Raw genomic sequence first — 27,458 nt, 5'->3', positions numbered from 1 at the left:
GACTTGTTAGAAGGGAGGAATTAATGAATCTTCCATCATTTAACATGAGGATAAAATAATAATTTGAAGGACTATAGATAGAAAAACTTCATTGAAGAAAGGTTTATTTGATAGGAAGGAAAAGGAAAATGGGGTGACTTAAATTTGTAAGGGAGTTGAATGACTTTATTTTTGGGTTAAGGGTGAGTGAAAATGAGGTAAGAAAATATGAAGATTGGAAAGGTAAATGAGTTTTTGGTAGTAGGGAGATGAATAGTTATGGATCGAATATGGGCTTAGAATGAGTATAAATGGTAAAATTAGTATATCTTTAGTAGCAATGGTGTAATGGATCTGATTTCACATGGAATGATCATGCTCTTCTGAAAGACACTTGGTCTTTAAAAGGCACTCATGCATATAGTGATCTTCTTTCATCTTCCTGGAACCTGCAAAAACTTAGCAATTTTTGCAATAAAATGTAAGACTATCGAGAGAGGGAGAGAGATGATTAGTCTCTCTTCATCTGATATATACACAAAAAAATCAGAAATAGTACTAATAAAACAAATTCAAGGATGAAATATTAAATGCACTTTTACCTGATTGGAAAGAAGTATCATGGATCACCTGTTATTGTTTTGTTCGTGACTTCTTCATTGTGTTTCTAACTAATTTTGAGCTTGAGACCTCTTCTCCATACACTTAATCCTCCATCAATATACCATAAACAAAATTTGCATAAGCTACTGAAGTGTGTCGATTCTGCAGCTACCAAAAATATGGATCGTTGCACTGCCTTGTTGCTTTTAAAACTTGCAATTAGACTCAAATGGTGGTTTGTCAATTATCACAGTTGGATTTTTAATATTTGTAGGTTTTTGTGAAATTTGAAGCATGTAACTGTGTTTTTCCTTTTTCTTTAGTGCTCCACCATTGTCCATGATCTCATGGATCAAGGAAATGCTCAAAATTCATAATGATTGGATCAGTTTGAAACCAGGTCCAGAGCGTATATCCCATTTCTCTGAATCCAACACAATTTGTTTCACTAAAATCTGACTTCGGATGCTCTTGGAATCAAGTTTTGTTCATTTTGGGAAATAGCTAAAAGAAATGAATTTTGAGTTGCACGAATGCCTAGTCAGCAGTCCGTACGCTGACTGGGTCATGACTTGACAAGCTTATTGGACCTTCATTAGCCAATGAGTGCTTGACACTTGGCTTTGTTTGATTCGTTGACACATGGCTATCTTTTATTGGCTATGGTTTTGTTCTGAAGGGTCAACGAGGGAGTGCCACATGTGCCAAACAATGGTTGCCACGTGGCCTCCTCATGGTGGAATAAAATTTTCATGTGAGGCTGAACAACCTCCACAGGAATCGAAACCAAGACCTCATATAAACCAACAAAGTGCCTCTACCAATCCGGCTACCATATGTTTCCTGTTTAATATAGTTTTAAAATTTTCATGGGTGTGCAATTTTGGAAAAGGGGTCGGGCTAATACCTACCCCTTGGCCCTCTAGTGCCTCAGAACCATAGGTGAGGGCCAAGGGTTGGGCCTTAACCTATCTCATGGTCAAAGTCCCGTGTGTTATAGACATTTTTGTGCCTTACAGCATGAAGCATGAAATGTCCATAATCTAAGGGATCCAAAGTCCCTAAACATGTTGTTCCTACCCCTAGGGGAACAAGGTCAGCAAACCACAACAATCCAAACAAGTTCTCCACTGAAAATTACTCAAAAACAAGGCAATTCTGGATCATGTCAACTGCTCCACTGAGCATCTGCACTGAATGTCAACTGCTCCATGGACCACCTGCGTTGAATGTCAACTCCAACAAAGGCTACCTGCGCTGAGCGAGTTTTGACATGTGGAAGTCTCATTCCTCAATGAGTCAATGCCCAGGAAGCTTCCAAAATGACACTTGGATCAAGGAATTCGACTGGTGATGAGTAAGAGGTTCTAGATCTCCAAGTGGAAGCAAGAACCTCCAAGTGGACTCAAGAACTGAAGAAGAACTGGAGTGGGAGAGGACACTAGTCACATCTCAGGCTGACTCATCCTCTCTCCAAACTCCTATATATGGATCTCTCTCCCATGAGATCCAGAGGCTGGAATCTTGTGAATGTAAAGAATTGTTGTTGGTTTGAGTTTAGAACTATTGGGTGATTTGCTTTGAAGGAGGTGAAGAGGAGATTTCTTTCTGCTGGGAAGGTGATGCTGGATTGGGCCTCTTATGGTTGTATCACTTCCTGAACCTTACTTCTTCCATTAATAAAGCATTTGAGGTTCTTCTATATGCATGTGTCTCAATGGTGTATTGTTATACTTGTGTATTTGATTTATTCTAATCCTTGAATCAATTATGAATGTATGCTTCTTGTAGTTTCCCTCTCTTGCCATTTTGCAGGATCTTGGTGTAGCTGGGCCAGTGAAAGAGCAAGGAGCTGGGGGCAAGCAGCAAGGAGAGAAGATTAGATCAACCATTAGCGAAAGACATCGGTTAGTGGATCTCTTTCTCCCCTCTTTTACATCTCATAAAGAAGTAATCTCAGATAGCTTTGCTTTGATTGTTGCTAAGGAACTATCACCCTTAGAGTGGGATAGGGTCATTCCGTATTGGATACTTTCCCCAACAACAAATTGGCGACTCCGCTGGGGAACGTATCTTGTTGGTTGTTTGTGTTTTTGCTATTCATTTCCTAAACACAGGGAGTACCGAATCGAACTGCATTTGGGTCTTTCAAATGCAAAGTAGAGGGCAGCTACTCTAGCTCAGTTTCTGGGCATGTTTATGATTTGAAGAGCTGATCCACAAGGACTCTGAATAGCTCTTAGTGATAGCTTTTCATCCTCCTTTGAATCATCCTTTAGTGTGTACTTGATTGGTAGCTTTGATTTGGCCAAAAATTGTTGATTTTTGAGCAATCTGTGACCCAGAACCCAAGAGAAACGAGAGTTTCTCTCTTCATTGCAGGCACTGTGAAGGCATTCTGCATTTCAACGCAGGTCCCGAAGGGGCTACCTGCGCTGAATGTCAAACTGACAGTGTTCTACCTGCGCTGAACCAGTGTGGCCTTGTGCAACTGGGGTTCTCTGCTTTCTGTTGCCCTGTTTTCATCCCTGTTTTTGCAGCCTGTTATCAGTCAATGTACCTATCTGAAACCACCTTTCTTTGCCACTATTCCGCCTCAGTTGTATAAAGAAACTGTATTTGTTCTTTGTGTATTTCTTACATCATTTGCAGTTTCCCATAACGAAAGTGAACTAGTCTTGCTGTGGCCTCTTAGATCTAGACCTGTGATAAGTGTCGTTCTGATCTTAAGAGTTAGTTTGTTTGTTTTTCATAGCTGATTGAGCTTTTTCTTTCATCATATGGTTTGAATTTATGTATTTCTAGTGTTGAAACAAGTAAATCTTAAGGTGTCTTTTGATTTTGGACAAAAGCTTGTTTGCTTTCACTTGAAATTGAATTCAAAGTTATACAACAGCTTTCTTTTTGTAGTACATCAACATTAAGAAAGAGAAAAGAAATACCTGCATTGTGCATGTGCATTTTGACAGCTTGCATGTTGATTTAGGAAAAAGTGCATTCGTGTGTGCTCTATGATCTGTGTGAAAAGATGATGTCTTTCTTTTCCCTCAGTAGTTAAGATTTTCATAAGTTGAAAAGATTGAAAAAGCTTGCTTCTCATCTTTAGACTGCATTTAGGAGTTGTACCATACATCTCGTGGTGATCCATAAAGGCAAACTGCTAAACAAGATCAACCTAAAATAAATTGAATTTACATAACAACGCTTTGAAACATAACGCAAACACATAGAGGTCTAAGCTAGAGACGTGTTCCGGCGTCGTTAAACGTGATATCTTAGCGTTGAGTGGTTGGGTGATTCCTCCACGGTGAAGCGATAAGTATCAATACAGACTTGTGCTCCCACGTACCGTCGCGTATATATTGGGAGACCCCTATAGGAACAAAGCCTTTATCCATAGGAAGCCATGTCGGCCGCCCTACTGATCGCAATGCAGTGAACACAGCATTCACGAAGATCGACCACCCGTACCGTAAAACGTATTCTATGGTTTTGCGAAAAGTTTGGCACACCCTCTGCCTAGAACTCCAGAGTAGTTTCTTTTGGCCTTTTTCAAACTCTATAACTGAAAAAGTCCATCCCAGCATTTGTCACTTCGGGCTCGTTAAAACATCGAAGGAGACTAGAGTCATCTTTAGCTTTTTCTCGACTCTTAAAAAGTGAAAAAGCAAGTTGTGTCTAAAGCGTCGTTATAAAATTTATTTTAAAACGGAACATAATCACCTCCTATTCCTGCGTTGATCTGTAGGTTGAGAACATGGAACGCACCAACCAAGGAATTCCCCATGATGGAAATCCCAGTCCTTTCTCCTCTTGGGGAGAAGTTGGTGCGCCCCACATGGCCACATTGTCGCTTCCAGGACTGACAATTGGCCTGCCAATCTGGCTATTCTCAACCAATGTAGTTCAGAACACCATGGTTCCTGAACAGTCGAGTCAACAGTTAGATCAGTCTAGAGCTGCCCACCAGCCTTCTACTTCCTATAACTCTTCCTCTGATCCTTCATCTTCGCAAGGTAGAGCCGGCAAAAGCCAAGCTCCCATGGAGAAGAAGGAGAAGAAGAAGAGAGAGAAGAAGAAGAAGGAGCCTAAGGCGACTGGGGGCAAGCAAAAGACATCTGACAAAAATCCACACACAGCACAGACCGGGCCTAAATCGCCATGTGTCATATGTAGAGGAGACCACTTCCATAGAGATTGTCCCTGTATTCCCCGGATACTAAGGGACTGGTCCCCTCGTTTGCACAGTTTGGGAGCATCAACCTCTGATAGCCATGTTGAATGCTTACCGTCAACCAGCGAAAGTGAAGGTTCAAGACAAAGAGGGGGAGCAAGATCCCCCTGCAGACTGTGTGAAGGCGATCACGCCATCCACCGTTGTCCCTTCTTAGACGAAGCGAAGAGAGTTTTGGAAGATCGTCCGGTTTCACCATTGAGACTTCCTCCTGGATACAAAAAACTCGTGCCAAGTCCTTCGTTGGTTGAGAATACAGCTGGCCCGCTCAAGTGGTCAGCTGAAGCGTCAGTCATTGAAAATGAACCTACTGAATCCAGACCGGACGAAAGTCCAAAGGTCGAAACGGCAGTTGACCCGGTTCTCCCTTTAGAAGTTTCATCTTCAAATGACACCGTCACTGAAGATTCATCTTCAAATGACACCCTCACTGAAGAGAATAAGGATGACACCATCCAGATTCTTTTCATCAACACAGACTCTGACGAGCGTCAGGGCAATGCGCCCATTCCTTTATCGCAGGAAGGAACATCGTCAGGGTCATATCCGGCCGTGTATTCGGTCCCACCACCAAGCAACTTGGTTGTGTCCTTTGATTGGAACCAACTAGGCAGACCCCGGTTGCCAGCCAGTATACCATTCAGAATCATAGTCCAAATATACAGAATGGTAATGGCTGGCACTATCATTGATGAAGGGGCATCTGTGAGTATCCTTTCCTCTGTTGCTTGGAAAGCACTGGGTTCCCCGGCGCTTTTGCCTGAGATAAGAAATCTCTCGGGTTTCGATAAAGGAACCAGTCGACCATTAGGGATCCTCCCCAATGTGCCCATTACATTGAAAGGGAAGGCCGTTCAAATGAACGTGATGGTCGTTCAAGGACCCTTGGATTATAACCTACTCCTTGGACGAGACTATATATATTGCATGGGAGCAATAGTCTCCTCACTCTTTAGAGTAATGTGTTTTCCACACGAAGGAAGAATGGTCAAGCTCGTAGACCAACTTTCATTTCCGGGATCACGCATCGCAAATAGTCACATACCAACCCTGAATGGTCTATTCAATCAAGAAATGTCTCCACCCCCAGTCCTTCTTCCCGATGAATGCGAGTGATTCGGAAAGATGGGACTGGAACCCAGGGGGCATGCGTCCTGGTCTGCTTCGGGCAGAGAAAACCTCAGGTATAGGGTAAGTTTCCGCGGGAGAATATGACTAGTCCGTACGCCGTCCGTCTAGGAAGAGGGGTTGTTCTGGAATAAGATTCTTTTGTCAAAGTCATGTGAGTTGGCGGTCGTCGTCGCTCACCTTTGGTAGACATTGCCGAAGAAGTGTTTCGTTTGAAAAATTAACAGAACAATCTTTGGGTGACCTGAAAGAGGTAAGCCTCTCTCGGTAAAACAAATGTTTGGTCTTTGAGTAGTGTTCTTCTCTTGTCGCAAGTAGCTGTTCTCTTGTCGCAAGTAGCTGTTCTCTTGCGATCTTGCAAAAATCTATTGAAGTTGGGCTAACGAGAAGGCAAGTAGCTGTTCTGTTGTGATCTCGTATAGATCCGCTAAAGCTGAACTAGCAAGACGACAAGTAGCTGTGAACATCCAAAGAAAAGCAGAGGTGGAATCGTAAGGCTAACCTTGAAATCTTATTTTATACCTGGGGGCATGCAACCCTTTTGGAGTGCAAGCAAAGAGCAGTTATTTATCTGTTTTTTGGATTAGCCGTTTCCGAACTTTCATAAAGAAAGGAGCGGAGCAAAGCTTAGTGAGATGAAGCTCCATAAAAAATAGAATCTTGAGGGGACATTTCTTATCTTATGACTGGTAATACGAGCAGTTTTAGCAAGGTTCATGCTCGTTAAAAAATAAACGCACAATTGAGCAGTTTTAGCAAGAGTTCATGCTCGTTAAAAAATAAATGCACCTGTGAGCAAGGTCCCCCCCAGAGTTCAAACTCATCCAGAAAAAATGAACCGGTAAATAACCATTTGAGACCGTAAATTCATCAGCCACAAAAGCCTTGGTCGTGTTTGCACCGTCACCTCCACTTTTCATTTGGCCGATCATTCACCTCCACTTGATTGTTTACCTATTTTGAGGAACAACTGCGAAGAGTGATTTCACCTAGCCATCCTTGTGACACTGCCGCGATTGGAAAATTCCAACCTGTACCTGGAATCTGCTGCTATCCCTGTTTATCACTCGTTCCTCAAAATACGAGTCTTCTTTGAGCTCTTTTCTTCTGACTCGTAAAAAATGAAAAGTTTGCCGAGTTTTGGCCTTCCAGCTCGTTAAAAGGACCGGAAGAGCTATCCCTCCTCTAGATTTTAATCTTTTTGGACCTGAGGGATTATTGTACAAAAAGATCGAGCGCTTGTCTGGTTCGGCTCGATAAAACTATCGAACATTCATCCCTTCTGTATTGTTTTATACTTTTTCGGACTTAAGGGATTAGATGACGTAAAAGGACCTTTGGAGTTAACTTTACGTACCTTTTCAGACTCTCTAAAAATGAAAAGGACCGAGTTGTCTTTGTCGCTAGACTCGTTAAAATGCATTAAATAGCGACAAACTTGTCTTTAGACGAGAACGAGTTTCCCTATCGCTAGGCTCGTTAAAACATAGCGATGGGCTTGCCCGAAGGGCAGGTTATAGAACAAGCATATGTTATCCTCCTCAAGCTTGACAAAAATAAAGAGGTACTGGTCAGAAATGACTGGGGAAAAATTGGGAGAACCTCAAAGCTTTAATGGTAGCAAGTCGCTCTTGAACATGACACTTTTCCTCCGTACCACATCGGGTTGGGTTGTTTCATTCACCGGTCTCATCACCATGGTCTCGCCAAACCATCCACATTTGGGGTAATGCTATCGATCCATCGCATCAGTGTCGTTATATGTTCAAGAGATGTTCTTCAGAAAGAGTCAACCGTGTCCCATCCACTACCATACATCATCTTTCATCCTTTCATGACCGCCACCCTGAATCATATTTCACAGATCGTTTTCACCTTCATCACAATCATTAGCTCCGTTCCGTGTCACTGATGTGGGATTCATTAAGGCCCTCCTTTGACGGATCGCTTCTTGTCGACTTCAGCTCATTATCCAAGGAGTTGATCTAGGAACAACACCCTCAGTACTTTGAAGCTTGCATGCCTCAATGGCAAGTTTCTCACTTCCGGCGACAGGTATACATCAATGACCTTCGACCGAAAGATTTTGCGTGGTGTTCGACGCCAAGTCCTTTATTCACACCACGTGGATTGTACTGTCGTACCTTGAGGGTCATCATCATTATCGGTGATTCCTCTCGCGCTTGTTAACAGTTTACATCACTGACTGGTAATCAAGCGATGTCTTTCCATGTTCGACTCCAAGAAATTCTCACATGGATCGACTTGTACTTAGAGTGAAGATCGGACGAGTTTGAAGACCCCGGATCTAGTTTCATCCATCCGGGCTGTGATATATATTCAGGAAATAAAGACATTGACATGTGCAGCAGATGATCATACTACCCAAAGGATGATAATTTCAACAGAGAATTATCAGTCTACCATCAGACGATTGTCTGTTCTATGTACAGAAAAATGTATTTATAAAGCTGAGCATGGGAATGCCCGCCTCAGCTAGATCATGAAAGCAGTATGAAAAATAATGTATTGTATTGTATCTTATTACAGGTCACCTCTCAACGATTGAATGAACTTTGGATCCTCCTGATAAAGCATTTCACCCGATAAACGACCTCATACTTTAGGGGGCAACTGTTATAGACATTTTTGTGCCTTACAGCATGAAGCATGAAATGTCCATAATCTAAGGGATCCAAAGTCCCTAAACATGTTGTTCCTACCCCTAGGGGAACAAGGTCAGCAAACCACAACAATCCAAACAAGTTCTCCACTGAAAATTACTCAAAAACAAGGCAATTCTGGATCATGTCAACTGCTCCACTGAGCATCTGCACTGAATGTCAACTGCTCCATGGACCACCTGCGTTGAATGTCAACTCCAACAAAGGCTACCTGCGCTGAGTGAGTTTTGACATGTGGAAGTCTCATTCCTCAATGAGTCAATGCCCAGGAAGCTTCCAAAATGACACTTGGATCAAGGAATTCGACTGGTGATGAGTAAGAGGTTGTAGATCTCCAAGTGGAAGCAAGAACCTCCAAGTGGACTCAAGAACTGAAGAAGAACTGGAGTGGGAGAGGACACTAGTCACATCTCAGGCTGACTCATCCTCTCTCCAAACTCCTATATATGGATCTCTCTCCCATGAGATCCAGAGGCTGGAATCTTGTGAATGTAAAGAATTACTGTTGGTTTGAGTTTAGAACTATTGGGTGATTTTCTTTGAAGGAGGTGAAGAGGAGATTTCTTTCTGCTGGGAAGGTGATGCTGGATTGGGCCTCTTATGGTTGTATCACTTCCTGAACCTTACTTCTTCCATTAATAAAGCATTTGAGGTTCTTCTATATGCATGTGTCTCAATGGTGTATTGTTATACTTGTGTATTTGATTTATTCTAATCCTTGAATCAATTATGAATGTATGCTTCTTGTAGTTTCCCTCTCTTGCCATTTTGCAGGATCTTGGTGTAGCTGGGCCAGTGAAAGAGCAAGGAGCTGGGGGCAAGCGGCAAGGAGAGAAGATTAGATCAACCATTAGCGAAAGACATCGGTTAGTGGATCTCTTTCTCCCCTCTTTTACATCTCATAAAGAAGTAATCTCAGATAGCTTTGCTTTGATTGTTGCTAAGGAACTATCACCCTTAGAGTGGGATAGGGTCATTCCGTATTGGATACTTTTCCCAACAACACCGTGCCAAAAAATTAAGGTGCCTGCATAGAAATGAAAGGGGGCTAGCCCTAAGGCACATGATGCCATCTAACCACATGCATAGCAGAGGAATGGTGCCAGAAATCCGTTGGTCCTCGACACATGATCTTAGGCACCTAACATTGTCATATGGTTGCATGTTACCATAATATTCAGAACTGGGGACTAATGGTGCTTTTATCCGTCCTACAAATTCGACCATCGATTGGGAATGTAGGATTATTAACAACAGAATTGGGCACAAACTTGAAACAGTGATATTTTACTCAATTTTGGCCAAATGAGGTGCAAAAAGAGTTAAAACAAGGGTTTTCAACAGTGTTGGATTCATTGGAGACATTACTTTTGTTGTTTTATCTTTATAAAATCCTGTAATTACACTTTTGATTATGAATTTAGATCTCTTATCCAATTTTTATTCCAAAATTTTAAAACTAACTTTATTCAATTTTCTTTTCTAATCTTCCAGGTTGTAGAGAGCGCAAGAAGAGAGCATACTAAGAAATATTGAAACTCTTTATTCATTTGGAATGTGAAATTTAAAAGACAAAATGAAAGGATTTGATCTCTAACTTCAAATTGTGGCTCTCAATACTCTATTTGTTCTCCGCCTTCTCAAATATTCCTTCTCTTTCTACATATTCTTGCAAATTATTAGTGATTTGGGTGGTTCTTACTGCACCACCAATAAATAAAATTGCAAATAAAATGAAATTTGACTTAAAAAAAAAAACACATCACCAAACTTGGCTTTTATTCATTGGTTCTATCTTACTCTACTCTACTAGAAATAGAAAATTTGTTTCAAGTATATGCATATTTCTAGTGAAACCATGTGCGTAACATGAGTAAATACATATTCATGATTAGTTTTGAAAAATATGCATTAAAATACATCAAGGCATGAAACACCAGTTGTTTTGATAATACAATTAAGAAGGAAGAATGGAAGAGTGATGTGACTTGAGCCTTGACTGGAACTATCTTTGAATAAAGCTATGACATTCCTAATTCCTTTCTTGGTTTAGATCACATTGAATATCCTCCTTTATTATGCATGCCTCAATCTTAGATTCTAGTGGTTTCTCCCCATCAAAAATATTGCATGATTATTTAGTCTCTTTAATAGATTGACAAGAGGAATCAAAAGAAACTTGAAGATCTTCCTATGGAGGAGGAGAGAAAGACAAGTATTTGCATGCAGTTAAAATAGAATCTTTCTAAGATGCATATATCCTAGCTATTGCTAAGATTTGAGAAAGTTCTTGGAAGAACATTCTTCAAATTCTTAATTGTCTGTGAATTACTCTGACTGCTTGATAATTCCTACCGTCCACACAGATTAGCACAATTTTTTGCAAATTTATTGAAATTTAATATGCATCCTAAATTATTTTAATATGATTTTAACCATGCATTTAAAAATGAATGCAACTATAATTATTTGTATAAAATTTCAAAATAAACACCTATGTATACCTCCCCGACAACAACGCCAAAATGTTGGGTGATTTAATTTCGAGTTAAATCCTTATCATTAATTGTCAACCTAGGGTTTGTGAACTGACAAGGTATATGTGTGCTATATGCACTAGTTGGTTATTTATCAGAATAGATTAATCTAATGCAATTAAAACTAATTACAAAACAAAGTAAATCAGCCTAATCCAAAATAAACCAAACCAAACATAAAAAAATTGAAATCACACTTGCAGAATTGAAATCACACCACACTTGCATAATTGAAATCACACTTGCTGAATTGAAATCACACCACACTTGCATAAATTAAATCACACTTGCTCAATTGAAATCACGTTCACACCTGTTGAAATGAAATCACACTAGTTGAAAGGAAAAGTACACTCGCTAAAAGGAAAAACACACTTGCATAAAATGGAAACACACTTCCTGAAAATAAATGAAATGATAACTATACTATGTTACCAATATGTACAAAGATGTGCAAACTGTGGTTGATGGGGGCCCTCCATTCCTCAGTGAGCACACTAAACAACTATAACATCTTGGAGATCAAAGTGGCAGTATGTATTTCATGAAATGAGTTACAAGATATTACAAGAATTCTCTATCCTCACTTTACAAATCACATCTTGGATGGAACTTGGAACCTCCAACTAGAAACTAACATTAACACTAACAACTCTGCAACTACTACCTAAAAACCAATACCTAACAACCCTTTTTATGAAGGGTGCACTCTATTTATACAAAAATTGAGCATAAGTATTCAATAAATATATATCCTTATATCTCTCCTAAATCCACGTTTATGTCTTGTGGTTACAACCAATCTCCTAAAAATATAAGATACAAATCCTCTCAAAATTCTCTCAACCATGATTCTTCTCCTTTGAATGTGCATAGTTAATGATCCACATCTTCTACAATTATTCCACAAATCTTCATGAGTTGGAATTTGAAATTCGAATTTGTGGTTGGGTGGCCAAATACGACCCTTCTAGAATCTCCAAGTAGGCCTACAATATCACAAAACTCATAACATTTTCAGATATATATGAAAACATGTTAATTTTCTAATATTTAATCACAAATTTTCTTAAAATACTTAAAATCAATGACTTGGAAAATAATAATGATAAACCCATGTGATTATGAAAATGATTAATTAATGTAAGGTTATGGGGCTATAGAGTTGCCAAATGAGGGTAAAATGATGGAAATGAAAGTGAAAGTGGATGACATTTTGGAGGCACAACACTATCTTTTCTCTTGATAATTTCCTAAGGATTTTCTTTTTAATAGGCAAACTCTTCATTGTCAGAGTTATACATACCTTCCTCTGCATGTTGTAACTATTCCTTCAGCTTCTTATTCTCCTTCCTCACTTTCTTTAACTCGTCAAGGGAACTGAAGAGTTCCCCTTCAAAGTCAACTATTCCTTCCTCTTCTTCTTCCTCTTTAGAGTCCATAATGCCTTGTTTCTTGGAGTATGTTTCAAGAACCATAAGTAGATACTTATCTAAGTCATTCTCCAACGTGTTTTCATTGTTTGACTATGGTGCTGAGATATCCTTTTTTGTGTAGAACCCCTTTATCTTATAGGGATTTTTCTTGTGATGTTTCTGGGACTTGTTTCCAACTTTCTGATCCTCTTCCTTTTCAGCCTTTTCCTAATAAGGGTATTTGGATGAGAAATGTTCAACTCTTTTTTAGTATGAAATTTCTTGGAAGGTGTACCAAAAACACTTCACTTAAGTCACTAGGTGACAAGTGACCCTAACAACAAGTTGATGACTACTTATGATTCAGACTTGCAATAAGAATGAAAAAACCTGCTACAAAAATATAAACGATCTCTAACAACAAACAACAATATATATATATATATATATATATATATATATATATATATATATATATATATATATATATATATATATATATATATATATATATATATATATATATATGTAATAACCCAAATGGAAAGACTTTAATTTAATAAATTATTTATTAAAAACACCTGGTGAAGGAGATTTACAAATGGTTCTATGAGTCCCCCTCTGTGGGATGGGTCCTTTGATGTCCTTGATGCTTCAGAAAATGATCTTCTCTCTCAATATGTGAAAAACCCAGACAAAATGTGGAGAACTCGAAATGGGAGCTAAAAATAAAAAAGACGATAATGTTGACAATGATTATGATCATGGTGAAGAATGAATGAAAAAATCCTCCTATTTATAACAAAGTATTGAGTTAATCTTAAAAGTGGAGAATAATAAAATTATATTAACCAAATCAAGATCTAACAGCTTGGAATAATTTATTATATTTATTGGTGAGGGAAAATATATTTAAAATGGTTAAATATCTTTATTTAGAAATAACTAACAAACAAAATGATTTATTAATTATTTCACTAGAATTAAAAATTGTGTGAAATTGAAATAATTATTAAATAGTGATTTAACAATTATTTAAATAACAAAAGTAAGGAAAACTAAATAAATAGTGATTTGTTTACTTATTCCTAAGGGATTTAGTCAAATGTGACAGGGAATAATTATTTAAATAATAATCTAATAATTATTCCTAGAGAAAATTAAATAAATAATGATTTATCTAATTATTCACATGGGGTTTTTTATTTAAATCAAAAATTAATTTAATAAAAGTGGTTTACTACATGGCGTATTTCAATCCACCTAGTTATAAATGACTAGGTGACCATTTTTTGGTGATAACACTCTTCCACTATCAAAACACTTAAAGGGTAACTTCCCTTTCTATTTTCCTGAGCCAAGCCTTAGTTTTCTGGCCAGTTGAGCCAACTACTCATCAGATTCACAAGTGGAGCAGTCTTGATGATATTTCTACTCATTAGCCTCTTTGGATACTCTAAAGGTTCAGAATTTTCTATTCCTACTCTCATATCATAGGTTGTGAGAGTACCATGCATCTGGTCCATCTTGAGATCCTATAAATTATCCATTTCTTCAATAGCTAAGACTTTGACATTAAATCTCATGGGCAAAGATCTTAATATTTCCTGAACAATCATCTCCTCCTTGACCTCCTCACCAAGTCCTTTAATAATATCAGTTAGTTCATTAACTCTGAGTAATTATTTTGCTATGCTTTCATTTTAACTCATTCTCAAGCCCTCAAACCTCATTCTGAAATTCTGAAGTTTTGCCTACTTGAATTTGTCATCTCCTTCATGACTTTGATTAAGCTTTACCTAAACGTCCTTAGCAAACTTATAGTGAATAACATTTACAAGTTCTTATTGACTAAGACCAAAGAGAATGACATTCTTGGCTTTAACATTGTTTCCATATATTTTTTACCATCTGCATTAGTTGAAGGAATATCAAGGACATTGTAGTCTACTAGCACTAAAGTCCAAACATCTACTCTCAGGGACATGAGATATGCTTCCATTCTTACCTTCCAAAAGACATAGCTTGTCCCATCAAAGATTGGTATTCTACCTGAGTAAACCCCTTGACTCTCTTTCCTAGACATAATTCCTTATAGATCTACCTTCTAGTGATTAGATTGTTCCTGAAGGAACTTGGATTTGATACCAATTGTTGGAATAAGGAATAGTTGAAGGGGGGAGGGGGTGAATCAATAATTGTGAGATTATTTACTTTTTCTAGTATGCTTATAGTCCCTTTTTATATTCTATTACTTGTGCGAGAGTTCATTCATAAAGGGAGTGAACAACAATTTCAAACATACATGTTCATACAACAATCACATGAGCAACACACTCATTTGACACTGTGTTTTTCACGTGGAAACACAGAGGGAAAAAACCACCAATTTTTTTGTTTGTTTATGATGTAAATTAAGCACCTACTTAATTACATTTGTTTGTTTTTGATCACCCACTCATAGGAGGCACTGATCCCCTTTGGTTAGCAACCACCAACTTTTCAAGAGGCACCTATGTCTTCTGTATGTAGGCACCAACTTGCTCTTTCCACTGTTATATTATTTCATACAATTTTCAAATTTTAAAACATGCATATAAATTACAAGTAAAATACCAAAATGGTTGGTTGCAGATTCAAATTCTTCTCCCTGTCCTCTACGCTCTCATGCAGTTGTTCTTTACTTACTACTCACAAAAATCTCTCCTCAACACTCTCCCTTCCTTCTCATGGGCTCTCTACTGCAACTACCTCAGTTCAACTCGCATTGTTCTTTTCACGGTTTTCACTCTGTTGTCTGCTCTTTAACTCTTCCCTTGTTGTTCTTCCCACAACATTCCCACTGTTCTTGCTACACTAGCACTCAGTATGCTCTGAGTGCTTAGACCTTTCTATCTCTCAACTGCTCTCACTCCTCAGCACTTCGATAATATGCTTAACTCGCCCCTTTGCTCAATTCCAAATGACGATTTTGTTTCACAGAAGCACTCTGTGTAAGGTTGTCTTTGTTGTCTATACCCTTACTACCCAAATGTACTTCAACATGGCTCCCCTTAACATTTTTGCATCATCTTGGATGAATCCTGTCATGGTATTAAGCATATAGATATATCTTGAATCTTTTTACTAAAAGACTATGTAAATGTCCATGCAGAGAAATTAATTATCAGATGACCTGCACACTCCTCTGAGTGTCCCATTCTTATTTATTTCTCAACAGAGCTTGATAGTCCTCAGGGATAGTTACTTTGAACTTCATTCAAATCTCCCAGTCATGCACTTGAAGCAACCAATTATTTCCTTCATTCCCACATAATTTTCTATGTTAAATGATGTCCTCATTTCCTTTTTCAGAGTTTTCTGCAGGTTTAACCCATTTCAATAATCAACTCCACTGATCCTACATTCTATTCTTGAACTATCGACTCATACATCCTTAAAACTCATTGTATTTCTTCATCGAAACACACCATATGGTAACTTATACAAGCAGAATGTTACGATATTGCACTCCCTGATATCCTTGGCCCCCTTTGTATCATAACTCACACAGTTGAAATGTCATAATATTTCATTGTCTGATATGCTCGGCTCCTTTTTCACTTAGCTCTCTATGTGTTTCCATATCATAGGACCGAGAGTTGCGACCAAGGGCTTAACACAATATCGAAGCCCCTCAGTATTGTAACTCTCACAATTAAAATGTTACAATATTTCACTTTATGATATCCTTCGCTCCCTTAACGCTTAGCTCCCTATGTGTTTTTATTCATATAAGATTGAGGGGTGTGACCAAGGGCTTTGCCCTAGGTGATAAGACGTGTTGTTCCTTCCAAGGGTTTATACTTATTCTTTCAAATGTCCTTCACCCTTGGTTCATTTGGACTCATCATGATCAAGCGTCAAACCAAAATCAAAGCTCTCTTCATTGGAACCTCTTTAACCATTATTTTCACAATAGTTACGATATTGTTGTCCTTCGATATGCTAACATCACTAGCCACTGCACTTTCTCAGGCACATTAGCTTTCTGCCACGTGTCCTACAGGAGGAGAGAGAGTCTCGATGACCCTTGACTTTGCAACAAATCATTTGTTGACCTGCTCGACATTCCTCGACGATTTTATCACTAGCGGCATTGCTAAATATCGTAACTTCTAAAAATTCCTTTGTTAAGAAGTTATGATATTCCGATATCCCAGACCTCTGATATTATCTACTTTGATGATCTGATATCCCGATATTCAATATTTTTCCTAATCTGATATTTTGGTCTTCTATACTCTATTCTTTGGGGTTTTGATATCGGGTTCCGATGGGCTCCGTTTTTTGATATTTCATCCTTCTTAAGACTTCAAGTCCCCGGACTTTGGCAGACCATATCTCTTGATCTAGGAGTCCATTTTTAGACTTCCTTATACCAGTTGTAAGCTCTTCTAGACCCCTTTCCAGTGGATAAGGTCCGATGTAGGCTTTGAGCCCATCTGTTACCTCTAAGATGGTTACAAAATATCTACCACTATTTGCTCCTTGACTCTTCTTCTTGTGCAAGGTACATTAAACTCCCAACAACCATAGTCATCATTTTATGGCTTCTCAAGCAAGCCTACTACTATGATGATTCTCTACATAAATATTTCATCTACCATGGGGATTCCATCGGACCAACACAATAATCATCATTTGATTTCTTTTCCAATAAGCCTGATACTGTGATGATTCTCTAGAGAGTACTGCAACAACCATGGGAGTCCTCCTGTGTGAGGCCCCTATACTACTAGTGTAACCCCTTATTGTTATTAGTACAACCCCATTATTATATTGTTCTACCCATGCAGTCCCCATATTGTTATTATTGTTATGCCGACTCTGATTATATTATGAGCCCTTAGACTCCTATATATAAAGGAGGTCTTGTCATTTGAATCATCAAAGGATTGTTCATTTATGTAATGTAAAGGAGGTTACCCCCTCGAAGAGGTTGAATTCTAAGGCATTCATCTATCTTTTCTATCTTTTTGTGAGCTAGTTTCATAACATTTGGTATCAGAGCTTTGGATTCTATGGTTTTGATACTCCAAACAAGTTATCATGGAATTTGGACTATAAATTTTTTTTCTGCAATGTTTCAGATGCTAAAAAAAAAACCGTTTGGGTTGAAATCATTATAAACCTTAGGTCTGAATTTCAGAGTTTTCACACTATATTTGCAAATATATGATCTAAGGAAGTTGGCCATTTTGTAGCCTCTCGAATTACATTCCAAATAGGTGACCTGGGGAAAATCGTCATAACTTTTGTTTTGAGCATCAGATTGAAATTTCATCAGAAGTTACAGAAAGAGGATGGACTGTAGTTTCCTATGTATATTTTTCAGATACTAAGGTCAAAACAATGACACATGGCACTTCATACAATTTCACTCTTCTGAAAAGGTATATAATCAGGTCATATTGGGAGATTGTGCATAACTTTTTCTTGCAGAATCTAGTTTCGATTAGACTGGTGGCATTGGAAAGAGGAAATAGAGGGCTACTGTAGGTCACGATTGTAGAACTAGAAGAGCTGAAATTACAGAGTTACAGTTATTTCAAGATCGAGCTCCTAAAATCAAGAAAAGGTGATATGAGGAAGTTTGATGGCAAGGATCCGGTAAATTGGATATTGCAGATGGAGCAATATTTTGATATACATGGTGTAACATTGTTACAAAAGGTATGTATTGCATCTTCATATTTAGAACCAGATCAATTTTATGGTATAAAGGGCTTTGCTCTCGTAAACAACTTGTTACGTGGTCAATTTTCACGGAGGAAATGATAGCACATTATGAGGATACAAAGAGCAATACCTTCTTTAGAGCAACACCGCAACAATTGGAAGAAAAAAGAGAAAAAGGGCTTTGTTAAAAAGTGGAAAGAAAAATTATGGCAACAAGGAAGTCTACCCCTCACAACTATAAAGATGGAAGTGTTGTTTCTCCTAGCCTTCCACAACCTAGAAGGGTTAGACCACAACAATTGGAAGGAAAAGGAGAAAAAGGGTTTGTTACAATTGTGATAACAAATACATTAAAGGTCATAAGTGTGCTGACAAGAAATTATTTTACATTGATTGTGGAGAGGAGGAAGAAAAGATTCAAGAAGTGAAATATCACATCGAGAAAGAAGACATGAATCTAACCATATCTTGTAATTCATTGGACAGAATTACCAATCCTCAAACTATCAATATAGAAGGACATATCAAGAAGAAAAATGTTCAAGAATTGAAAGATCACATCAAGTCTCAAGAAATGAATCTGACCATATCTTGTAATGCATTGGAAGAAATTACCACACCTCAAACTATCAATATAGAAGGACATATCAAGAAGAAAAAGGTTCAAGAAGTGAAAGATCACATTGAGAAAGAAGAAATGAATCCAACCATATCTTGTAATGCATTGGCCAAAATTACCACTCCTCAAAATATCAAGATAGAAGGACATGTCAAGAAGAAAAATGTTCAAGAAGTGAAAGATCACATCGAGCATCAAGAAATGAATCCGACTGTATCTTGTAAAGCATTGGAAGAAATTACCACTCCTCAAACTCTAAAGATAGAAGGACATATCAAGAAGAAAAAATTCAAGCAGTGAAAGATCACATCCAGCATCAACAACAAGTTCTCCAACATTTAAAGGGTAATGCCACTTTGGTGTAGAATCGAATGAAACAACAGGTAGATCAACATCACAGTGAAAAATGTTTTGATGTAGGTGATTGGGTATTTTTACGGCTACATCTCAAGCAAGCTATTTATGAGAAGGAAATGTTGGCAATACTACATGGACTTAAGAAATGGCTACCTTACCCAACGAGAAGACACTTCAAGGTAAAAATGGATCATGATAGTCGTAAATACTTTTTAGAACAAATATTATCTTTAGAAGAAAACAAAATGGGTCACAAATATTTTGGGTTATGACTTTGACATCATCTATAGAAAAGGGAAGAAAAATTTTGTTGCAGATGAACTCTCAAGAAAGGATGAGGATGTGGAAGCATTGTTTTGTGCTATTTCTATTATCCAACTAGATTGGATAAATGAAGCAAGGGATGAATGGAAGAAGGGAAAAGAAGTGTGGCCACTCATTCAAAAGTTGCAGAATATCCCAATTCAAACAATATTGCCAAAACTTGAAGAGGAAGGAAAAATCATATTGGAACCTGGCGCAGTCACAGAAAATAGAACCCAACAACTATGAGCTGGAGCTGGAGCCCTGGCCCTAGTTCCTCTAGGAGTTGATACGTCGGAGACTGTAGCTCGCAACCTCGAGGGTTTGCTGGAGGGGGTGCCAGATTACCAGGGGGTTGAGGAGGTCCCTATAGCTCATCAGATTCACACAGTGGGGGTGGCACCCAGGATGCACCGCCTTTTGAGGCGGGTGGCACGGGCAGCAGTATGCTATAGAGAGCATAACCCAGATCAGTAGTCACCTAGGTTTTACTTCCACTGATGTTTTGAGAGACATATGTCTCGGATGTACCGAGGACACCGGCTTTATTTTTTGGACATATACACTTATTTTTGAGCGCCTCAGTGCGCCACACGATATATATATATATATATATATATATATATATATATATGTTTTGGATGGATCATTTCACATGTGATGATGTTTTTATATGCTATGCAAATGTCTAATACTATGGTGATCTAATGTATCAGTTGCACAACACACGACCCATGTATTTTAATTTTTATGCAAGCTTAAAAACACATATGCAGGCACACATGCAAACTATGCTTGGAAAAGAAATTATTTACATATGCTTATCCTATGGTCTTATTATGTTTTCTATCTCTTCTTGTATGGTGTTTATCTATTACGCAAATGTCTATCCAACACATGGTTTTCCAATGCATCGGTTAATGTATTTAATCGTCTCGGGACGTGTTGATATGTGATATAATCAAAATTCCTTTCTAACAATCTCACACGTAAATACAACCTTAGAATGCGTTGGTCTCTGACGGAATATCGCCCGTTGAGTTGATGGACGACAAGTTGAGAGTCCAGGTTTACCACTAATGCACGGATGCCAAGATCGACTGCTTCGGCTAGTAATTCAATTACAACACTGTATTCGGAAACATTGTTGGTGGTACGGCCCAAGCACACGCCTTGAAGATCTAGCAACTCGCCGTGAGGATCGTAGATCGCCCACGCCGCAGAAGACAAATTGCAAGTGCTACGGCAGGCGCCATCGGCGAAGCCAACGTAAGGTGTACTAGACATCTGCACAAGAAGCAGAAAACAAAATAAGAGGCAAACATGCCTTCACACCAAAGCAAAACTAGAAATCATGCACACATGACACACTTGCTAAGAACACACGTATGTACAAACTAGGTGCACGAGATCATGCATAATATTTTTTCAAATAAAGCCCGTTGCGGGGCTTGTCAAGAGGATTTCCTTCGTAATCGATCAGCTCATATGCCCCCTTTTGCAAAACTCTCTTCACAATATAGGGGCCCAGCCACATGGATTCGAGTTTACCTGCCCCCAGGTTATCCTTAGCTTGATCATAGAGCAGTACTAAATCTCCCTCAACAAAGGAACGAGGTCGAATGGTATCGTTGAAGTGGGTCTTAACCCTCTTCTTCTGCGCTTCAATAGCTAGAGAGGCTAAGCGACGGGTCTCGTCTAGCCGTTCTAAATAGAGAAGCCGTTCCTCCACCGGAGTGGTGTTGGGAAGTAACTCGACAGCTAATTTTAACGAAGGAATCTCACACTCAACAGGAAGGGTGGCCTCCGGTCCGTAAACAAGCTGAAAAGGAGTGAAACCGGTGGCGTCCTTCACAGAGGTTCGATAGGCCCACAAGGCAGGGAACAACATCAGATGCTAGTTAGACTTGTGCGTATTCACGGTACGTTGGAGCATTGTGATCAAAACTTTGTTCACGACTTCAACTTGGCCGTTGGATTGAGGGTAATACGGCATCGAGCTATCTTGACGCAAGCCTAGCTGGGTCGTTAGTTCTGTCATCATGTGATTACGGAAATGTTTTCCGTGATCTGTGACAATAGCCTGGGGGACTCCGAACTGCGTAATGACATGATTAAACAAAAACTGCGCCGCTGTGTAACCGTCTTCGTTCAATGTAGGCATCGCTTCGACCCATTTGGTGAAATAATCGACGGCAACGATGATATACCCGTGCCCCCCGGCCGAACGAGGGTTACAGGACGTATAATCGATGCGCCATTTGGAAAATGGACCTACGGTAACAACGGGGTGCAGAGGTGCAGGAGGTGCACGCATTTTCCGGTGGTAAACCTGATATTCATGACATGCACGGACGGCAAGGATGCAGTCCTTAAAGATAGAAGGCCAGAAATAACGAGCACGGAAGATTTTCTGGGCGGTGGCATATCCGGACATATGGCCACCACAAGCACCGGAGTGGAAGTCATTTAATACCCGCTCAGCCTCCTCAAGAAAAGAATCAACGCCGAGGCGATACAGGGTATCGCCAATGATGCGATAGGGGTGAGATTGGTGACGAATCCTCCGTCGAGCGTCTTTCGATATATTAGGATAGAAGGAAGACGTCTGCAAATATACTATAATGTCCCCATACCAAGGGTCGAGGGTGCTGATTAGAAACAATGTTTCATCCGGGATATGCTCTTCCGAACGAGATGGTGCAGAAGAGGATGGCAAAGAACAAAGCAATTCTGCAAAGACCAGAGATTTCTTAGACTTGGCTGCAGTAAACTCCAAGTCAAACTCTTGTAGGATGACAATCCATTTCAAGTACTTTCCCCCCAGCAGCTAACGCGACAAGATGTAGGTCATGGGGTTGCAGTCGGAAATCACGGTTGTAGTGCGCAACAGGATATAGTGCCGGAATCGTTGGACGGCGCAGACAGCTGCCAATGCCAACTTCTCGACATAAGCGTAATGAGTTTCTGTATCCAAGAGATTGCGACTAAGGTAATAGATAACGTGCTCATTGCCATCATCATCATCCTGCACCAGAACCATGCCGATGGTGTTGTCAGCGGCAGCTAGATAGAGAGAATAATCACGGTGGTAGTTCGGAGGTCTTAAGAGTGGAGCCGAGACAAGGAGGTCCTTGAGTCGCTCGAAAGACTCCTGGGCGATGGCATCCCAACGAAAGGGTGTGTCTCTCTTTAATAATCGTGTGAAACCCTTAGCTACCTCGGCATAATTTGGAATGAATTGTCTAAGGAAATTCGCTTTGCCCTGCAAGCTCTGCAATTGCTGCAAAGAGGCAGGGGGAGGAAGATTCAAGATGGCCTCAACTTTGAGGGGATCCAGACGGATGCCTTCTCGGGAGACGATGAACCCGAGCAGTCGGCTTGATTCTACGCAGAAGACACACTTATGAGGATTAAGCCTTATGCAGTAGTGTCGACAGCGAAGAAAAATCTCGCGAAGATGTGAGGGATGGTCCTGACGCTTAGCTGAATGAGCCGGAAGGTCATCCAGGTAAGGCTATACAATGTGACGAATATCATGAAAGGCATAAGACATTGCACGTTGAAATGTAGCGCCGACATTCTTTAAACCGAAAGGAAGCTTCTTATAGGCGAAGGTGCCCCAAGGACAAATAAAAGTTGTCTTATGCTGGTCTGTGGGTGCAATGTTGATCTGGTTATAGCCAGAGAAGCCGTCCATAAACGAGTAAATTTCACTTCCAGCGCACTCATCAATAAGCTGATCAATGAAGGGCGTAGGGAAGTTATCCTTGGGACAGGCACGATTGATATCTCGGTAGTCAACGCAGACCCGGATAGTACCCTGCTTTTTATTCACAAGGACTATATTAGACACCCAATCCGTAAGAAGGATGGGGTAGATGAAACCAGCTTTAAGAAGCTTTTCGACTTCGGCCTTGATGGCTGCAGCCTTTCGGGCGTGCACAGGGCGTAAGCGCTGACGAACAGGCTTAGCACCTGGATATGTAGGTATTTCGTGCACCACTATACTAGGATCGATGCCAGGAATTTCCTCGTAGGACCATGCGAAGACATCACGAAATTCGCGAAATAAAGTAGTATAGACTTGAACTTCTTCAGGAGTGCAAGTGACTCCGATATGAATGTTCTCGACGATCCCTGGTTTGACAGAGATGTCGATCGATTGGGTTTGCGTGATATTTCCCATGTTGCCCTCTGACACTTGATAAAGCTGAATTGGTGTTTGGAGGGGCGGGGATGGGACACATGAAGCAAACCGCTCGAGACATGCAGTCATTTCCGGATGGGGAGGAAGAAACGAAGAGCGATGGTGGTGATCTGACCAAGGGAGCTCTTCGAGAGACATGGTCTCAATGATGGCTTCGTCGGAAGGAAATATTTCCTTCAATGGATCCGACGTAGCCTCGTCTCCTAGCTAAGGGAAATGATCATATGAATCGGGAACACTGCTCGGAAGAGCAGGTTCATCAGGGGGAGCCGATGCAGCGACAATCTCGATGTAGTTGAGTTCGGCAGGGCTCAACGGCATCATATCACCCCAAGAGTCTTCCTAATTAGCAGGAGGAAGAACCCACGGATCTGAGCATACAGAGATCATGTTGATAGGGGCGAGATTCGGAGGTGGGTGGGGAAAAACTCCCATTAAAGTGGGATCTTTGAAAAGTCCAACACCCACATTCACGAGTGATTTCGAGGTATGCTCCATGAATGGCACATTACCTTCAGAAGAAGAGGCGAAGAAAGAGAGCTGGTCCACCATGACAATCTACCCCTGGTGAGGGAAACGAATGACACGGAACAGGGAGGAAGCCGCGGCTTGCATGGCGTATGTCCAGCTCCGTCCGAGGAGGAGGTTGTAGGTCAGATTGGCGTCAACAACTTCAACCTCTACTTCTACGGTCTTTCCTTCCAAAGAGATGGGTAAGCGTTGGAGGATACCGTAAGGGCGCGATTCTCTTCCATCGAAAGCTTCTAACGTCGTAGGGGACTGACTCAAAGCAGGGGAACCAATCGCCTTCCAGCAAGCAACAGACATGATGCAGGTTGAGGCACCTTCATCAATAACTGTACGATGAATCGTTCTGCTATTGATGATGACCTGTATAAGGAAAGCGACTTGGTGAGGCAGTCTCTATGTAAAACCCTCGAGATCGAAAGAAATCAAACCTGAATCTGCCGGGTCGATGCCACCAATCGCTGATAGCAGGGGCTTCCTCTGGGAGGGGCAGCTCTGGAGGACTTCTAGAGCGGACATAGCAGACAGAGCTTGAGCTAAGTCCTCAACAATGCTATAGTGTTGGGCAACACGAGCATTAGGGTTGTAAGATGACTTCCTGAGTACACCTTTTTGAGGGGGTCGGGGGATCGTCTCAGTGCTGGGCCTTTCGATATGGAGAGGACCAGAACTAGATGGAGGAGCGCTAGAGGGAACCCCCGACTCTTTCCCGACACGAGATGGATAATCTTTTGCTCGAGTTGAAACATGGATGGGGATCGTCCCAGCCATGAACACTTGAGAACCGAACGAGGAAGAGGATTGAGATGGGTCTGCCACCATTTGAGTCTGTTGGGAAGGGAAAGGCTCTTTGAGCACGGCAGGGGTCCCAGGAGCACCTTTCAATAACCGACTAACTTCGGACCGCCTTGGGCAGTCCTTAGTGTAGTGATCCTCATCGCATATGAGACAGGGATACTTAGGTTTTCGTTTAGCTCCTTCCTCGGGTGGAGGCTTAGGGGCATCCTGCTTGGGCTGACCAGATTTATCTTTAGCTTTCCCTTTCTTTTTCCCTTTTGAGGATTTATCCGCCGCGGTGGACTGAACGGCGTTTACCTCAGAGGTACTTCCAGGATTAGATTGGCCCTGAGAAGCATTTTCATTAGAAGCGTTCTGTTTTTGCTTCCCAGGGTTCGCGACCAATTTCTTTGATGACGAGTTCACAGAGCCAATGACTCCATCAACAGATGGTTTGGGTGGAGCCTTGGTCTGTCCAAGCCTCGGGGCGTCTGGAAAATAATCATATAAAGTACCTGACTGAGAGTATACTAAGTCTAGGGACTGAGCTCGCACGATCGCTTGCTCTTCAGTTACACAAGCTCCCATAGCGATGTCTTTTGCAATTTTAGGGACAAAGGAAGTTGTAAACCAATCGGTCAGGAGTTGATCAGGAATCCAGAATTTGATCAAGCGACGACGCCTTCTCCATTCATGTATATGATCAGATATTTGCGTAGCCGTGTCCTGTTTTAGAGACGTGAGGAGATTTGTCCCCGTCTCGTACCGAATGGGTAACTGAAAATGAGTTAAAAACGCCATAGCCAGCGAATTGAAATCCTGTAACATGCCGCGATTCAACTCAATGTACCACTTAGCGGCTGAGCCGGTGAGAGTTCTCTAAAAGAGGCGAGGTCGGATAGAGTCATCAAGCCATGAGTTCGATGAACACCAGAGGTGATAGGTCATAACATGTGCATGAGGATCCTCACCTGCTTTGCCATCAAATTTTGGACAATCACCGGGTATTTTAGTTGGAACTGGTGGCCAATACGCATTATGCAGAATGGGATCATTCGTTAACTTGGACACATCCGGAAGTTCCAACGTCGCTAAGAATGGTAACCGAGGGTTAAAGGACATTTGTGCCTGTGGGTTCGAGGCAGTATAAGGGTTCCAACCAGGTGGTGGTTGCCCCCACAAACTCTGTCCAGATGGACTTAGCCCAAAAGGGCCTGGCGCATAAGAACCTTGTCCCGATGGACCTGGCCCAAAAGGGCCCGGCGCATAGGGACCTTGTCCGTAGGGGTTCTGCCCATATGTATTCTGTCCATATGCAGACAGTTGACCCTGGGTCTGCCCTCCAGCACCCCATGTATTAGCAACTTGATCCGCAGGTGCAGCATACTGATAATTCTGGTAGGGAGCGACCTGCATCTGTTGATAATTTTGGTAAGGGGTAAACTGAGTTTTCCCCTGGGGTTGCTGGTAGCCATACATTTGCTGGGCTCCATTTTGAGCCTGATAAGCAGGCTGCGCTTGGTAGGAAGGTTGGGGTTGTGGCCCGCCTTGCATTTGATAACCTACTTGAGTTTGAGGCCCAGAATAATGTCCTTGAACTGGCTCGGCTTGGATCATCTGGCCGGAAGGTTGGCCCGGTTGAATTTGGGATGGACCTGCTTGCCCAGAAAGACGTACTTGTTGGGTGCCTTGTCCTTGAGCAACCAAGTGTTATCCTTGCGGACCAGATGGCCGAGCTGGCTGGATGGATGGTTGACCTTGCTGTTGGCTAGCCTGTCCAGCTGGATGAGTAGGACGGACAGTGGGTTGGCCTTGTTGCACAGAGGGCTGGCCCGTTTGTCCGGAAGGTTGTACTGGCTGAGCAGTGGGTTGGCCCTGCTGTACGTAGGGTTGCCCCCCTTGCCCAGAAGGTTGCACGGGCTGAGCAGTGGGTTGGCCCTGCTGTACGTAGGGTTGCCTCCCTTGCCCAGAAAGATGACTAGACTGGACAGCGGGTTGGCCCTGCTGCACGTAGGGTTTCCCCCCCACCCAGAAGGATACCCTTGTTGGACTGTTGGTTGACCTTGAGGGGTGTAATTTTGCCCAGCTTGTCCAGTGGGATACCATTTCTGGAAACCAGGTTGGCCTTGTTGGATGTAGGGCTGCCCTGGTTGACCAGACGGGTAACCTTGCTGGGTACTAGGTTGCCCTGGGTAACCAGAAGGTTGACTCTGATAGGAAAAAGATGGACCTCCCATGGCCGAAGGTTTTCCCGGGTAGGGTTGTCCTTGCGAGCCCCCAGATTGTCCTGGGTAAGACTGGCCATAAAGTGGTTGCCCTTGGGGGGCTTGCACCTAAGGTGGCTGGCCTAGATTAGGCAGTCC

The 27,458-nt window shown here is 41.2% G+C and overlaps 1 protein-coding gene across 1 annotated transcript in view; it reads left to right on the top strand.

The window, feature by feature from the left end:
• The window catches only part of LOC149242804 (polyadenylate-binding protein 2-like), a 76,056-nt gene that overhangs the window by 35,711 nt on the left and 12,887 nt on the right, over positions 1-27,458 (top strand). Inside the window, exon 3 of the mRNA XM_089371020.1 lies at positions 14,507-14,525. Coding sequence (XP_089227146.1) covers positions 14,507-14,525 — 19 coding nt within the window. The remainder of the gene's footprint in view (positions 1-14,506; positions 14,526-27,458) is intronic.

The sequence above is a fragment of the Pinus tabuliformis genome, chromosome 8 (assembly GCF_031772625.1).
Source record: "Pinus tabuliformis cultivar Carrire ecotype Pingquan chromosome 8, CPIR1, whole genome shotgun sequence".
In the NCBI taxonomy this organism is placed as follows: domain Eukaryota; kingdom Viridiplantae; phylum Streptophyta; class Pinopsida; order Pinales; family Pinaceae; genus Pinus; species Pinus tabuliformis.
This window is presented reverse-complemented; position numbering and strand designations above follow the sequence as displayed.